The 17,847-nt window shown below is 45.4% G+C and overlaps 1 protein-coding gene across 2 annotated transcripts; it reads left to right on the top strand.

The window, feature by feature from the left end:
• Positions 1-9,626: 9,626 nt before the first annotated feature.
• On the top strand, positions 9,627-15,993 carry C1QL2 (complement C1q like 2). Of its 2 annotated transcripts, XM_075181216.1 has the most exons (3): positions 9,627-10,378; positions 14,452-14,658; positions 15,316-15,993. In XM_075181216.1, exons 1-2 carry the CDS (start codon positions 9,650-9,652, stop codon positions 14,629-14,631), a joined length of 909 nt encoding a protein of 302 aa, XP_075037317.1. In that variant the 5' UTR covers positions 9,627-9,649; the 3' UTR covers positions 14,632-14,658; positions 15,316-15,993. The 2 variants fall into 2 exon arrangements, with proteins under 2 accessions (XP_075037317.1, XP_075037316.1); XM_075181215.1 differs by having other exon boundaries at positions 14,452-15,993.
• Positions 15,994-17,847: the final 1,854 nt, after the last annotated feature.

Raw genomic sequence — 17,847 nt, 5'->3', positions numbered from 1 at the left:
GTGACTGCTGAGGGGGGACAGCGCCAGATGTAAGTGACTGAACAGCAGCCAGAGCAGCGAAGGGTTAATAGTAACATGAGACTGACGAAACCTATATTCCCTTTAGGAGGATTCTGAAAATTCATTGGAAATTTAGAGGGATAAAGAGCGGATGCAGAGTGTTTGTATTTCATTACATTATATATGGAACATGAGACTTTCACATTTATTAGTAATTTATATATTTTGTGTATATGACACCTGGTTGTTTTATTATATTGTGTACAAATAGTGTAATGTGAGTTTTGCATTTACTACTAACACTGTGACATCTCTACGCTACTGTTAGGTGTGACCAGGTAGATACACATTTCTTCAACAGAATATTTACATGTACGTTTAGGTTACAAAATGTGTCCAATGTTCTCCAGTGCTGGGGAAGACAAGCGATGATTGTAAATGGGGGATTCTGTCGGAGGCAGCAGAAAATAGAGATAAACTGTCATAAACTAACTCCAAATTCTGCTTATAAACTGGAGGTAAAATGTTTTCTCCCCTATACAATATGGATGTAATGTACCCCCATATTAAGGACAACCTACCTCAACACTCTGCCTCCATTTCTATAGAACGCCCCCCCCCCAGAGTAATTAGTGTAAAGATCCAGTTCATAGATTAGTTTCTTACATTACGACAAGATATTTCCCTAAATCTCAGAGCCGTAACTGGTCCTATGGCTGACACGGATCACAGTACTGCTTCCACATGTGTACATACATGATCAGTGTAGTAACAGACAGCACCATGCTCAGGTATTGGTTTCTGCTGCAGGCTGTGAGCGGCACCTGGCTCTAGTTATAGGACCTGTGAGTCTGCATGATGGCTGTGCAGGAGGGGGGGTCAGGGAATGAATGAGACCAACCTTATGGTTCTGAGCTCTGGGTAGAGAAGCACCAGTTGCCCAAAGAAAATATGTTATCTTTACAACAAGGCAATAAAAGATGTTTGACCAGCCAAAAACAAAACTAAGAACATTTTTGAGGCTTGTGTCCATATAATGAATTTGTTTTCAGACTCACGCCGCAGTACTTTATTAAAGCCTGCAGGTGGCACTATTGCTGTTGCTGGACCCTCTGCATCCAGCTGTCAGTATCCTGGACTTCGTCATATCAGAGCTCCAGAAGCTGCTACTCTATTAATCCCAGCCAGGGGGCAGTAATGTATCCTCCACCTCTTACATTGTCCAGCACAATATGGATCAATTGTTCCTTTCCACTCTCTTATCACCTATCACAGCTAATACACATTCATCCACATCTCCCCATCATGTACTTACACAATTTACACTCTCTCCTATTTACTGTCACCACACTTCTCCTCAATCTCCTCTTATTTCTCCCCATTATGATTTCCTCCTCACTAGTCTGTACATGAACTGTTTTGTCTCCTGCACCCACCACACCAGCTACATAAACAGGAATAAACCTCACACCCACAAATTCTCCTCACATGTCCTCTTCCTCACCCTGCTCCTTCTCACGGCTGCTGGTGATATCTCACCTAACCCTGGACCTCGTACAATCCCCATTATCTGCTCCCGCTCCTCGCTCCATCCCAAACCTTTCCATCCATCCTGTACTTCCAATCCCACCAACCTTATCCACATATCTCCACTACCCTCTCTTCCCCTCTCCTGTGCAGTAGGGAACGCCCGATCTGTTTGTAACAAACTTACATCCATCCATGATCTATTTATTTCTAAAATCCTCAACCTCCTGGTCATTACAAGAACCTGGCTCACCTCCTCTGGCACTACATCCCCTGCATCTCTCTCCTATGGGGGTCTCTCCTTCAGCCACACTGCCAGACCTGGAGACAGACATCATCATCATCACCATTTATTTATATAGCGCCACTGATTCCGCAGCGCTGTACAGAGAACTCATTCACATCAGTCCCTGCCCCATTGGAGCTTACAGTCTAAATTCTCTAACATACACAGACACAGACAGACAGAGAGACACTAGGGTCAATTTTTTTATAGCAGCCAATTAATTTACTAGTATGTTTTTGGAGTGAGTGTGGGAGGAAACCGGAGCACCCGGAAGAAACCCACGCAAACACGGGGAGAACATATAAACTCCACACACATAAGGCCCTGGTCGGGAATTGAACTCATGGCCCCAGTGCTGTGAGGCAGAAGTGCTAACCACTGAGCCACCGTGCTGCCCATAATCCCCACAAGGTGGTGGAGTACATTTTACTCTCTCCAAGCTGCACCTTCCAGGTCACACCCTCTGCACCCTCCCTCTCATTCTCATCCTTTGAAGTCCTCACTATCCATCTATTTTATTCTCTCAACTTTGGTGTTGCTGTCATTTATCTCCCAAAGGTTCAGTTTCCCAATTCCTTGACAACTTTACAGCCTGGCTCACTTATTTCCTATCCTTTGACCTGACTACTCTCATACTAGGTGATTTCAACATTCTCATTGCTCCTTTGGTCTCTCCCAATGGACCTCACCTCCCACCTACTGTGATGGACACCACCATTACCTTGTCTTCTACCACTACTGCTCCATCTCATTAACTAAACATTCCCACTCGTACACAGCGACACCTAAGTACCCTTAACCCAACCACTTCTTATCTTTACTAAAACAACTACTTTCTCCTACTTCTGCATTGTCCTGTCCTAATCAGGCCGCCTCTTTCTACAACAAAATACTCTCTTCAGCACTAGATAATGGAGCTCCAGATACTACATACAGTCTCTGATGATCCAAACCCCAGTCAGGGCTCAACAAACAGACCCGTTACCTGCAAAACTGCTCCCGCAGTGCAGAGCGCTGGAGGAAATCTCGTTCTTATCTTCATTTTCTCCACTATAAATTAATCCTTTCATACTACATCGCTGCCCTTTCAATCGCCAAACATTCTCCAAGTCTCTAATATGCACCAACTTTCTAACCAACGTCGCCTCTTTGCCACATTCAACTCACTTCTCCGCCCACCTCCTCCTCCTCCTCCCTCACTGCCCATGATTTTGCCACCTACTTCAAAGACAAAATCTGCACCATTTGACCAGATATTTCCTCATGCCAAATTCCACACACTCCACCCACTCTACCCACCTTCACCTCCACTCCCCAATCCATCCTTAATTCATTCTCTCCAGTAACTGAAGACAAAGTCTCTACACTGATCTCATCATCTCACCCTACAACCTGTCCCCTCAACCCTATTCCCTCCCAACTACTCCGCCCCCCTCCTCCACTGCACACCCACCTCTAACTCACTCTACAACCTGTCCCCTCAACCCTATTCCCTCCCAACTACTCTGCTCCCCTCCTCCACTGCACACCCACCTCTAACTCACTCTACAACCTGTCCCCCTCAACCCTATTCCCTCCCAACTACTCTGCTCCCCTCCTCCACTGCACACCCACCTCTAACTCACTCTACAACCTGTCCCCCTCAACCCTATTCCCTCCCAACTACTCTGCTCCCTCTCCTCCACTGCACACCCACCTCTAACTCACTCTACAACCTGTCCCCTCAACCCTATTCCCTCCCAACTACTCTGCTCCCCTCCTCCACTGCACACCCACCTCTAACTCACTCTACAACCTGTCCCCTCAACCCTATTCCCTCCCAACTACTCCGCTCCCCTCCTCCACTGCACACCCACCTCTAACTCACCCTACAACCTGTCCCCTCAACCCTATTCCCTCCCAACTACTCCGCTCCCTCTCCTCCACTGCACACCCACCTCTAACTCACTCTACAACCTGTCCCCTCAACCCTATTCCCTCCCAACTACTCCGCTCCCCTCCTCCACTGCACACCCACCTCTAACTCACTCTACAACCTGTCCCCTCAACCCTATTCCCTCCCAACTACTCTGCTCCCTCTCCTCCACTGCACACTCACCTCTAACTCACCCTACAACCTGTCCCCTCAACCCTATTCCCTCCCAACTACTCTGCTCCCCTCCTCCACTGCACACCCACATCTAACTCACCCTACAACCTGTCCCCTCAACCCTATTCCCTCCCAAGTACTCCGCTCCCCTCCTCCACTGCACACCCACCTCTAACTCACTCTACAACCTGTCCCCTCAACCCTATTCCCTCCCAACTACTCTGCTCCCCTCCTCCACTGCACACCCACCTCTAACTCACTCTACAACCTGTCCCCTCAACCCTATTCCCTCCCAACTACTCTGCTCCCCTCCTCCACTGCACACCCACCTCTAACTCACCCTACAACCTGTCCCCTCAACCCTATTCCCTCCCAACTACTCTGCTCCCCTCCTCCACTGCACACCCACCTCTAACTCACTCTACAACCTGTCCCCTCAACCCTATTCCCTCCCAACTACTCTGCTCCCCTCCTCCACTGCACACCCACCTCTAACTCACCCTACAACCTGTCCCCTCAACCCTATTCCCTCCCAAGTACTCCGCCCCCCTCCTCCACTGCACACCCACCTCTAACTCACTCTACAACCTGTCCCCTCAACCCTATTCCCTCCCAACTACTCTGCTCCCCTCCTCCACTGCACACCCACCTCTAACTCACCCTACAACCTGTCCCCTCAACCCTATTCCCTCCCAACTACTCTGCTCCCCTCCTCCACTGCACACCCACCTCTAACTCACTCTACAACCTGTCCCCTCAACCCTATTCCCTCCCAACTACTCTGCTCCCCTCCTCCACTGCACACCCACCTCTAACTCACCCTACAACCTGTCCCCTCAACCCTATTCCCTCCCAACTACTCTGCTCCCCTCCTCCACTGCACACCCACCTCTAACTCACCCTACAACCTGTCCCCTCAACCCTATTCCCTCCCAACTACTCTGCTCCCCTCCTCCACTGCACACCCACCTCTAACTCACCCTACAACCTGTCCCCTCAACCCTATTCCCTCCCAACTACTCTGCTCCCCTCCTCCACTGCACACCCACCTCTAACTCACCCTACAACCTGTCCCCTCAACCCTATTCCCTCCCAACTACTCTGCTCCCCTCCTCCACTGCACACCCACCTCTAACTCACCCTACAACCTGTCCCCTCAACCCTATTCCCTCCCAACTACTCCGCCCCCCTCCTCCACTGCACACCCACCTCTAACTCACCCTACAACCTGTCCCCTCAACCCTATTCCCTCCCAAGTACTCTGCTCCCCTCCTCCACTGCACACCCACCTCTAACTCACCCTACAACCTGTCCCCTCAACCCTATTCCCTCCCAAGTACTCTGCTCCCCTCCTCCACTGCACACCCACCTCTAACTCACCCTACAACCTGTCCCCTCAACCCTATTCCCTCCCAAGTACTCTGCTCCCCTCCTCCACTGCACACCCACCTCTAACTCACCTATTCAACCTGTCTCTATCCACTGGTACATTTCCATTCTCCTTTAAACATGTGCTCATCTCACCTATTCTAAAGATACCATCTCTCGATCCAGCCTCTCTCTCCAACTTCCATCCTATTTCTCTCCTCCCCTTTACCTCCAAACTACTTGAGCGATTAGTGTACAAACAACTGTCTCACTTTCTCTCCTCTCACTGCATTCTTGACTCTCTGCAGTCAGGCTTCTGCCCCCAACATTCCACTGAAACTGCTCTCACAAAAGGGATTGATGATCTACTTACTGCAAAGTCTAAGGGAGAATTCAATTGTTCCTCAGAACATCACAGTTGCTCATTTTTACTGTTGCTATGGTAAAAAGTAACGCTCATTTTTGCTTGCACCTCTTTGCTCACCCTCTTCTCCTACACACCCTTCACTCTATTGGCCTTTGTGACACAGTTCTTTCCTGGTTCACTTCCTACCTATCGGGCTGGTCCTTTAGTGCTTCTACTTCTGGCACATCCTCCCCTCCACTCCCACTATCTGTTGGGGTCCCACAAGGCTCTGTTCTTGGCCCTATACTTTTTCAATTATACACTAATTTGCTCATTCAGCCTTCAATAACACCTCTACGCTGATGACACCAGAATCTATATCTCTTCCTCTGACCTCTCTCCCTCTGTACTATCTCATGTCCTTCTGCTATCTCCACATGGATGTCCCAACGCTACCTAAAGCTCAGCATGTCCAAAACACAGTTTATTATCTTCCCTCCTGCCAGAGTCACCACCTGCCCTCAAATCTCCCCCCACAATTTCCCCCATCTCCCAATCCTGCTGCCTGGGTGTCACACTTGACTCCGCCCACTGCTTTATTCCTCACATCCAGACTCTCTTCCAGTTCTGTTGATTCCACCTTAGAAACATTGTCAGAATACGCCCTTTTCTTACTCAACATGCTACCAAAACTCTCATCCATTCTCTCATCATCTCCCATCTTGACTACTGCAACCTCCTGTTATCTGGTATTCCTGACACCCGTATATCCACACTTCAATCCATCCTAAATGCTGCTGCTAAACTGATCTCCCTCTCTCACTGCTCCACATCTGCTGCAATCAGACTTTCCTACGGCCCCCAAATCTTTAGACTTTCTCTGAAAACCCATCTCCTTTTTAGAGGTGACCTTAACCCCGATAACACTACTCACTCTTATCCACCTTCACAGCCGTCCCAAACTCCATTGTGAGTCACACTCGCTCCTCTTGTTTAAGCTGGGCCCTCTCCCACTTAGAATGTAAGCTCTGTAGTGACCAGGGTCCTCTATACCTTTTGTTTTCATGTCTGCATTTATTTTGTCTGCCTTGTCTGTCCTTGTTTTATGTATGTTCCTGTTTTATGTATGTCCTGTTTTACGTATGTCCCTGTTTTACGTATGTCCCTGTTTTATGTATGTCCCTGTTTTATGTATGTCCTGTTTTCCCTACTGTACGGCGCTGCGGAGCACTGTAGCACCTTACAAATCTACGATAATAAGGATAATAATGTCACAGGGATGTTCTGTATGATACATGATGTGTTCAGAGTTAATCTGCTACCTGTTCTGAATTCCATACATTTGTTACATTGGGAGCATGCCGCTGCTTGACAGGTATAATACAATTTCAGCAAATGGGATGAGAAGCTTAGTAGGAAAATTTATATGGAAAGTTATTCTCTCTCATATCAATAAATCTCGGATTCTATATACCCAGGACGTGCAGGATGAAGCCCGGGCACAGTGCTCATGTGTGTTGGCGTGACGTTTGTTGCACACTTGCACGTATTGTTATGCACTGTGATGTTAGCGCTGTAAGGTGCATTGCTTGTTCGGGCAGCATATTTTGTGGAGAAGTAGGACCAGCAAACTAGGTGCCCAATGAGGTCCCCCAATGCGCCAATGAATGGGGAGGGGGGAGGGGGGGGGCGCCTAACACATTGGATGGGTGCATAACAAAGAGTAGGAGGAGTGGAAGTAATGAGAGACTGAGGAAGGGGTCTGAGAGGCCAGGTGAGGAGAAGAGAAGAGACAGCTTGTGAGGAGAGGAGAAGAGACAGCTTATGGGGAGAGGAGAAGCGTCACCCGGTATGGGAAGGAAATATGGAGGGACGGGTAATAAGAGAGTAGAAGAGACAGCTTATGGGGAGAGAAGAAGAGACAGCTTATGAGGGGAGAAGAAGAGACAGCTTATGAGGGGAGAAGAAGAGACAGCTTATGGGGAGAGAAGAAGAGACAGCTTATGAGGGGAGAAGAAGAGACAGCTTATGGGGAGAGAAGAAGAGACAGCTTATGAGGAGAGGAGAGGCGTCACCCGTTATGGAAAGGAAATCTGGCATACACTGTTATGGGGAGTGCTCAGAAAAACGATGAGAGATGCAAAGCAGCAGATATCTGAGATATATGTGTGATGCTACAATGATACATAGTAATTTAGTGGTAAAAACTGTTGTTTTCAGGGATTTCACAGGGGGGAGAGCTTTGATAAATAGGCCCATAAGGGGCATAAAAAACAGAAGACAGATCCAAATACAGGACAGTATGGGGGGGGGGGGACTTTTCTTTAACTCAGAAAACTATCTCAGTCAATGAGACCAAAGTGCAACCAACACTCAGACAAATGGGACAATACGGGGACACTGTAACAGGTACAGAATTAGGGCATTATGCAGGGTGATTGGACGTGGTGGGACTGATCCATGTAAACATTCACATTGGTGCAAGAAGTGCACACTGACGTATGCACGTGGAGTTACACGGATCTCAAATGTAAACTTACACCCAATATCGTAGAGATGAATTAGCTGATAGATTGCGCTGCTGATCATCCTCATGTATCTTAACACCAATTCTCCGTTACCAGAGAGAGATATCTGCCGTCTGAGAAGTGTCTCTGTGGACGTATCTCAATATACGTGCGCAGCGCAGAAATCAGAATATTTTCTACAAAATTACAATTGCAGCACGCCCAGGTCGGGCGCTGTATGTTTTAAATAACTAACCATAGAATTCACATATAATATTACTGACACAACCTGGCATACAAAGGTTTGTAATAGAATGTATAGTATTATTTATAGATAGTAGTTTATATAGGGATGTTGGTATCAGTTGCACCAATTGAAAGTCTCATCATGAGATTTAGATACTATTGAAATATTTATTGAATTCACATTTGAGACTAGTGACAAACAGGACACCTGAGATTTACTGACAAACAGGACACCTGAGATTTACTGACAAACAGGACACCTGAGATTTACTGACACACAGAACACCTGAGATTTACTGACAAACAGGACACCTGAGATTTACTGACAAACAGGACACCTGAGATTTACTGACACACAGAACACCTGAGATTTACTGACATACAGAACACCTGAGATTTACTGACATACAGAACACCTGAGATTTACTGACACACAGAACACCTGAGATTTACTGACACACAGAACACCTGAGATTTACTGACATACAGAACACCTGAGATTTACTGACATACAGAACACCTGAGATTTACTGACATACAGAACACCTGAGATTTCCTGACAAACAAGACACCTGAGATTTACTGACAAACAGGACACCTGAGATTTGCTGACATACAGAACACCTGAGATTTACTGACATACAGAACACCTGAGATTTACTGACATACAGAACACCTGAGATTTACTGACACACAGAACACCTGAGATTTACTGACAAACAGGACACCTGAGATTTACTGACACACAGAACACCTGAGATTTACTGACACACAGAACACCTGAGATTTGCTGACACACAGAACACCTGAGATTTACTGACACACAGAACACCTGAGATTTACTTACAAACAGGACACCTGAGATTTACTGACATACAGAACACCTGAGATTTACTAACATACAGAACACCTGAGATTTACTGACATACAGAGCAGCTGAGATTTACTGACACTTATACTGGAGGTGCACTATGACTATGTGCTGTGTGTAGATGGGGGTTGGTATATGTCAGGTATACAGCATAAGTGATGTAGAAATTAGGGGAGGATGGGGGGGTCTGGATACAGGGGTTCCCCTGGTGGAGAGGCAGCATGATAGACAGTCTGTGTATATAAAGTGTGATGTAGATTTTGGGAGGCTGCAGGTGCTACAGAGGAGCAGTGTAATAAATGCAGAGTAACCCTTTGTGTGTATTTCTATGTATGCAGTATATATATATATATATATATATATATATATATATGTCTATGGTGGGGGTCCCCCGGCGGGGGGCATCCCTATGACGGGCACACAGCCCCCAGTGCTCAGTCCCACCTCCCCCCTCCTCACTGTCACTCTGTCCCCGGCTCGCAGTGAGCAGATCGCAGTCTCTCATCCTCCGTCTCCAGCTCTCACCCTGGTGCCCCGCAGGCGGGTGTGGCTAGTGGCCCTGGGGGTCGCCATGCTCCTGGTCCTGGTCATTGTCATCCCGCTGCTGGCACTGCCACCCCCGGGCGAGGGACACTATGAAATGTTGGGGACCTGCAGGATGATCTGTGACCCCTACACCGGCCACCCCCCCAACACTCCGGGGGAGGCTCTGCAGGACCTCAGCGGGGCCCCCCCGCCCTTCATCCAGGGGCCAAAGGGTGAGCCAGGAAGAACGGGCAAGCCAGGAGCCCGGGGCCCCCCGGGAGAGCCGGGACCCCCCGGACCAAGGGGCCCTGCTGGAGAGAGGGGAGAGCCCGGCAGATCGGGGGTCTCCAGTGTGGGGGGCTCAGTATCCGGGACTGTGTCTGCCGCCCTCCCAGGACCCCGCATCGCCTTCTATGTCGGGCTGAAGAGCCCCCACGAGGGGTACGAGCTGCTGAAGTTTGACGATGTGGTGACAAATCTGGGGAACCACTATGACCCCAGCACGGGCAAATTCACCTGCCAGGTGCCCGGGATCTACTACTTCACCTACCACATCCTCATGCGGGGGGGCGACGGCACCAGCATGTGGGCGGACCTCTGCAAGAACGGCCAGGTGAGACCCGGGGGTGGGAGGGGCGACAGGTGAGACCCGCGGGTGGGAGGGGCTACAGGTGAGACCCGGGGATGGGAGAGAAGACAGGGGAGACCCGGGGGTGGGAGAGAAGACAGGGGAGACCCGGGGGTGGGAGGGGCTACAGGTGAGACCCGGGGGTGGGAGGGGGCTACAGGTGAGACCAGGGGATGGGAGGGGGCGACAGGTGAGACCCGGGGGTGGGAGGGGCGACAGATGAGAGCTGGGGGTGATGGGGTTACAGGTGAGACAGAAGATGAAGTGATCTGCAGGTTGGGGGGGGGGGTATTGAGGGCCACAGGTGAGACCTATAGGGTGGGTGAGAGCCTCAGGTGAGCCGGGGGGTGGGAGAGGGGTCAGCTTGGTGCACGAATTGCCAGGTGACCCGGGTGATTTATGGGAGGGGGTTGGGGGTAGTCCGGGGGTGACAGATCAGTCGCTTGTTACTTTGAGGGGTTAAACTTTGCGGAGCTCTTTGTAGAACTACTGGGACTTGGTGACAGTTTGTATCTTTATGGTCAGAATTCGTACAATACAGTTTTGTACTTTTGTAATAATGTATCAAGTTATTGTTACAGATATAAGTAGATTCTATCCGCTGTGATTCTCTGTCCCAGTTACAGGTTGTGTTGGGGGTAGAGGGGGCTGAAGATTTAGCGCAGAGCAGGGTTGTGTATTAAGCATCGTCTGTACCTACACCAAGAACAATGACAGAGGGGACAGATATTCAGCTTTATCACCTAATTATAGTCATCAAAGAAACGTTAGTTCAAAAAGAAGAATGCAAATTATATTAATACTAGCACAATTATCTGCACACTCTCACACTCACATACAAGTACATATACACACTCACACTCACGTGCAAGTACATACACATAAATCGCTAGGAATTTGCTGGCGCTATGTAAATAAATGACAATACACTTACACAATCACACACAAGCTCGTACACACTCACACACTATAACATACACTGTCATTAAGCAGTATGGAAATATGTTAATATCATAATATGTCCTAAAATCTGAGAATCTAAAAATTACTTTAGTGAAATAATTTCCTACAAATCCCTGTGTTTATGGATTCAAGGGGTTTATGTATTTTGGATGAAGGAAGCTGTCTGTTCTCTATCACCCTGATTGATGCCCTCTTATCAGAGAGGGGTAATCTACACCTTTTATTGCCCAGTTAGGGGATCAAAGAACCAAACTGGTTAAAATTCTTTGGGCTAGAAAAATCTAATTTGTGGGACTATACGGATAATGGATAATTAAGTTCAATCAATGTTCATGTAATAATTATGTTAAGAGCCAGGTTTAAATTTTTATTATTAGAAAGTACTGGGATAACATGTATCGATGATATAAACGTTCCCTATAAGCAACCTATACAGATTATGTATCTGTTAAGAATCAGTGTGACCTCAGCTGTGGCTCATTGGACTGGAATCATCTGTTAAATTATAGACATTTCTCCTGTCTGCAGCATTTACCAGTCTTATAAATGTCCATTAATATTTGTATAGCAGCAAATCCCTGTTTCACCTTCCTGCAGCATCCTGCACCCAGGACCAGCTCATAGTTACGGGCAGGAGAAATCTCTGCGCTGACTGACACATAAGTAAATGGGGATAATGGATCCATAGTGTGTAGAAAATAGATACAAACATGTAAGGGTCCAGGGATGTGAGACCCCTGCTTGGCAGCCCTGTTGTTATGGTGTTTAGTGTAACATTTATAATTAATATTTGGAAGGATGATGTGTAGATTTTGTAGTGGAATCTGCTCCCCAGGGGGTAATTGTCAGATAGGAAAAATGTGTTGTAACCCATAGCAACCAATCAGATTATTTTCTAAACTGAGTGATTTACTAAATGCAGGTTGGGTTCAGTGGTTTAACCCTTTCGCCTCCGGGGGTTTCCTCCCCCTCTGCTGAGCCTAGTTTGCTACTTTCTGGGCTGGTCACATTCCAACATCAATATCCGTCATTTGTTTGTGCAGCTCCCACACAGATAGTTTGTCCTTTCAGAAGACTGTAGGTGACTTTAGTTGGCTTATACCTCCTGTTACACAAAGAAAATAGATGCAAAAGGTCATAAATTAACTTTGTTATTGAGATACAAAGTGAAAGATGTACAAGAAAGTGAACTAAAAGCTAATGTGTATTTTTTTCTAAACACAACCAAGAAATACTTTATGTTTCTTGCTTTGGCTTCAATATACTTTTCCCAAGCAGTAGGATTCTGCACATTGGCTTTCATTAAAAAATCTGCCCTGGAAAATGATAATGTATATTTTTGTTAGTTTGCACTATCTTGAATGAAACACATAAAGGGCCTGGTTTATGTTCGGACGTAAATCCCTGACATATTAGTATATTGCTCTGCGCATACTCAAAAATGGATCTTACGCCAATGAACGTAATTACATGTACTTTATGTCCAAACGTAAAGGACACTTATCAGTGTTTATGACTTGAAGGGCGGAATGGGGGAGGGAATGTACAGTAAGAACGTTCCCAGTAACTAATTAGAAATAGTATTTTTATTTCAGCCGTATCACATGCACCAGGTGTAAGTGACAACTGATAGTGATGACAGACACGGCATAAACTTTGTATTAAAAACTACAGGTATGTGTACCACTAGATGGCACAGAACATGTGTATGCAAGGTAGATAGACTATATAAACACATTGGGCCTGAGTCATTAATGAAGGTAAGGCAAATAAAAGGAGCGAATGTTCTCTGGGACAAACCATATTACAATGCAAGGGGTGCAAATCAATTTATTATTTTGCAGATAAGTTAAATACTGGCTGTTTTTTCATCTAACATACAAATACTTGCTAGTTTTAATTTTACACTGAAATTTAATGTTGATCTAGGACATGCCCTACCCCAACTATAAATCTGTCCCCACATTTGAAATTTACCTCCCCCTCTAATGCACAATGTCACATGGTTTTGTCCAAAGTTACTCCTTTTCTTTGCTTTGTTCTTCTTAATGACTCAGGCCCATTGTAGGTACAGTAGGCATTAAAAGCATCTTGAGTTGTATATTTAATATAAAAAAAACTTAAAATATGTTTTTAAAAATCCATATTTTTACTAATAATTATTCTGTTATGAGTTGTTTTTTTTAATGTGTTCTGATGTGACCTTATAATGTGTGTCCTGCAGTCTGTTCTAAGTGTCTCCATACAGCCAGTACTGTCACCCATACTCAGATGGAAGCGTATCTTGAGATCCACTTGAATTTGATTACAGTCAGAACTACACTCATGTTCTGTGCTCTTTTTTAAATGCTTTTTTAAAACTCAGGTTGCGTCCAAACATAAATCAGGCCCAAAATATTTAGGATCAATATGGAAAGCCCAACAAGGCCATTTTAAAAACTAGACAACCTATCGCATCAAATGAGGACACCCCTGAGCTTAATGAAGCCTTAATGACCCTCCCCCATCCTCTGATTCTTCTAGAATCTGCGTAGTGTAGGGTGTCATTGGTGATTTCAGGTAATTACCACTAAGGGGACTCTTTCAAATGAGTCCATTGAAGCCAGGAGATTCTCCCCATCCCCAGACTTCGATTTCTGTAGTGTTGGGGGTTATTGTCCTGGTGACCACACTGATCACCATATAATACCTACTAGAGGGACTCCCCTCTTTCATACAAGGATGTCCCCAGGTCTCTACGTACTAAGATGGGGGAGGTCGGGTACTTTTAGTGCCCTACCCCCATGGGTATGTCCTGTATTGTCAGTCAGGAAAACTAACACTTGTGTCCCTGTGATACAGTTTTCTTGGCAGAGCAGTGAAGACATATCATTATGAAAATAAGATACATAAGATTAAGTGTAAAAGGATTCAGTACAATTGGGTGAGATTATGTCACAACCTCAACACTAGGAAATCAAATACCAAACTCTATAATTTGTTTTCCCAGGAACCTTTCTTCTGTTCCTTTTATAGCGCTCACTAGACTTAGCCAGATGCCTATCACTTAACCATGTTTCTGCACCAATCAACTTTCTCTTCTGTTTGCTCCTCAGGTCCGAGCCAGTGCTATAGCTCAAGATGCGGATCAGAATTACGACTATGCCAGCAACAGTGTGGTGCTTCATTTGGACTCAGGGGATGAGATTTATGTCAAACTGGACGGGGGGAAAGCTCACGGAGGCAACAACAATAAATACAGCACTTTCTCTGGCTTTATTCTGTACCCGGACTAGAGGTGATCGTTGGACAGTGCTTAACTGGTAGGAATAAAATACCACATATGAACTGTACACATGGAGACTCTTGGATTTAGTTGCTTTGGTTCTTTTTAAGATTATCATTTGTGTACATCCCATCCAGTATTTACAGAAGCTCAAGGTCATCGGCCACCAGAACATAATGACTCAATGTTAATGTGCAATCCAATGTTAATGCAGATTACACTCATACTCAGCAATGAATATAGTCTTTCGCCCATAGAACTCTACATAGAAGATACTCATCCTCCATAATGATGGTCAACCTCACAACTTAGTCACAGACTAGCTATTCTCATTCATAAGAAACACACTTATCCTCTGAAGAATCCATGGTTATCATCAGAAGACATCAAACACGTTCTCAAAGACTAAATTCTCAGTCACAAAGATCATACTTGATATCTACAAACTAAACTAAACACCTCATCTAGAGACACCAGACATATCCGCTTCCAAAACAACCCAATGCTCATAACACCATTGTCATAATCCAGACACTGGTGCCATTGTACAGAAATCATGTTCCTCATATACCATCCACCTCTAACATCATCAGCGGGGGCTAGGTTCAGCCTCCAAGCTATGTCTTTCTAAAAATAAAAATGTTGATGTTCTATCTCACGATATTTGAGTAAGTTGTCTCTTCCTTCTCTCTAGAGAACCACGTGAGAAAACTTCTAGAGAGTGGGACAACCTAAAACTCATTACTAAGGATCCTCTCTTCAGAGTACAGACACCCTTCAGTTAAAGGCAAAATTGTTTGGAAGCTTCAAAAAGTCCATGTTCAACTTGTGAGGACACTTTGCTCACTCTCAATAGACCATACTCAATGAAGAAGTCCATGCTTACATTTAGGGACTTTACTAGTGAGGTTGTGATTTATGTCATCTCTTTAAAGGCTCCAATTAACCCTTTTAATGGACATAATCACCCCCCAAACAATTGTCTACAATGAATAGTCCCAGAGTGTCCAGTAATTAGCAGATAGAATGTCATAGGTTGATAATGAGAACGTCAGGAACATAGAAAGTGTTGTAGTCATCACAAAACTGGAGTCATTTAAATTTGTTCTTCTAAGTGCAGCAGCTTTAATTTATATCCTGTTGCTTTACTAGAGAGGCGAGCAGGAAGGAGCTTACCAGTATATTCAGAAACGTAGTCCAGGATGGAAGAGGGAGTGGAGAATTCTCTCTGTGCTTGGAGGTCAAACCTTGGACAAGTGCACGTTCCTCAGAAAGTTCTCTGTTATTGGCTCCAGAGGCCTGGACTGCATTTAATATGTACAATTGTATCTCACCATTCTGCTGCAAACTAAATAAACACAGTTTCTAGACAGTGTTTGTTGGGTCTGTGTCAATAGTTCCAGGATGTAACTGGCAGCAAATAATTTATATTCATCTCATTCATGAATGACAATGAGGACTCACAGAATGGTCTGATGAGGGCATTGTTCCTTATATTATTATTATATTCATTTTTACCTTCAGTTTATTTAGGAAAACCACATTTTTAGGTGTATGTCAACTATTGTAATCTCACTAGAACAATGGGAAGAGTTAGGGTGCATTTCAAGCTATACTTCCTGCGTAAAACATTCACCTAATCCTCTCCAAAAGTAGAAGGGCCTTGTGGGTAAAGACATTTACATGACAGCCCTCTAAGTTATTGCCCCGCTCACGGGGTTTATAGAGCAGCACACATACTTATGGATGAAGCAGAGCATCTGCAGACAGACCTGTTTCACCCTAGTTAAGTCTCATCAGTGCAGGGCAATCTGCTCAGGTCAGCATGTGAAGAACCACGGAAGCAGTATCATAAAACAATGAGAAAAGTTAGTGGTCAATGTAAAAAAAATATCAAATGATCTAGAGAGACACATAAAGGAGACGGTCTCAGTGTCCCCTCTGGTGATTAATGTAAGATGTATATGAGGTTGGGATGAACAGTATTTTTTGAACAAAAATAAAAAATGTAAATGAATAACGGACTTTGCCTTAAAGAGATATTTTGTCAGATATTGATGTGATATTTTAACTTTTTTCACCCTGCACTTTTGTGGCCAGATACACAATTGTGGAAAGGAATGTGCAAAGTGCTCCAAAATCCAGAATGTGGTCATTGTACCTATATAAGGGTCAGTTGGATAAATCGAAGGAAAATGGAATGCAGACGCCATGCATGTGGGGCGGAAAATGAACCCCAAGACATAAATAGTGAGACAGCCTTTTATTGTAACCCCAGTTTGCATGTATGTGTGTTTGGGTAGCGTGTCCTCTCTGACACCCACCTTTCCCTTTACCACCCTAGGGTGTAGAGGTCATGGTGGGCATACAGAGGTCCCGTTACATGCAGGTGTGAATAAAGATGAAACACGGGAGAGGCCGGTGAACTAGCAATCAAACATAAGGGGTGTCAGTCATCTACTTTGGATAAAGGGGTGATATTTATTTATTTATTTATTTACAGCCTATACATGGTCTTTATATGGAATAACACATTGCAGCATAAATAACTTGTTCACTCAAGAGCTAACACTCATTCAAGGCGGGCCCCTCGCTCTCTGCTCCTGCACAGTAACTTTTGGGTAACTAATTTGGGTTTCCCCATAACTCTGCTTGCAGACGTCCTCTCTGTTATGTCTCTCTCTGCACCGGATGGTTCTGTATATTTGGGTACCTGGGTTTTCCATCCACACATAGACATCACAGTAGGACACCCCCACTCTCTCAAATTCTAATCTTACACTTGTCAGATTAGCTGCACACTAATCTCTCTTCCCACTGAGAACATGTACTCACAGCACTGGTCTCATCTCTCTGAAACGTCCCTCTCCCTCTCAGACCTCAAACTCGACACACTCAGCTGAACCCAACACTGAACTTGTCTGTCTGGGCATTGGAACACTCAAACCATTCTAGTCCGAGTGCCAAACATACTTATGCCACCCAGCAGGCGTTACATACGTACACTACTTTCTGTATTTTGGGGTGTCAGTGTGGCCTTGTTATGGGATAAGTTACCAATAACATATTGCATACCCTACAGGCAGGAGGTCCCAAAATAGGTTCTGGCATCCCACTTGGGATCCTGACCAACTTGTTGTGTTACCTCTGTAGGAGAAGCCCAAATGGATAGAAAAATAAAACAATTTCTCAGCGTACGGCAAATCCTTGAAAAAAGATGTCTTAG

This window comes from Mixophyes fleayi, chromosome 7, assembly GCF_038048845.1.
Source record: "Mixophyes fleayi isolate aMixFle1 chromosome 7, aMixFle1.hap1, whole genome shotgun sequence".
NCBI classification, from domain to species: Eukaryota; Metazoa; Chordata; class Amphibia; order Anura; family Limnodynastidae; genus Mixophyes; species Mixophyes fleayi.
The sequence above is the reverse complement of the archived record's forward strand: the minus strand, read 5'-3'. Positions and strand labels throughout refer to the sequence as shown.

Coding starts and splice junctions, on each gene's coding strand:
- C1QL2 (XM_075181216.1), top strand. CDS start 9,650: ATGACGGGCACACAGCCCCCAGTGCTCAGTCCCACCTCCCCCCTCCTC. Junction 10,379..14,451: donor ACCTCTGCAAGAACGGCCAG/GTGAGACCCGGG, acceptor TTTGCTCCTCAG/GTCCGAGCCAGTGCTATAGC.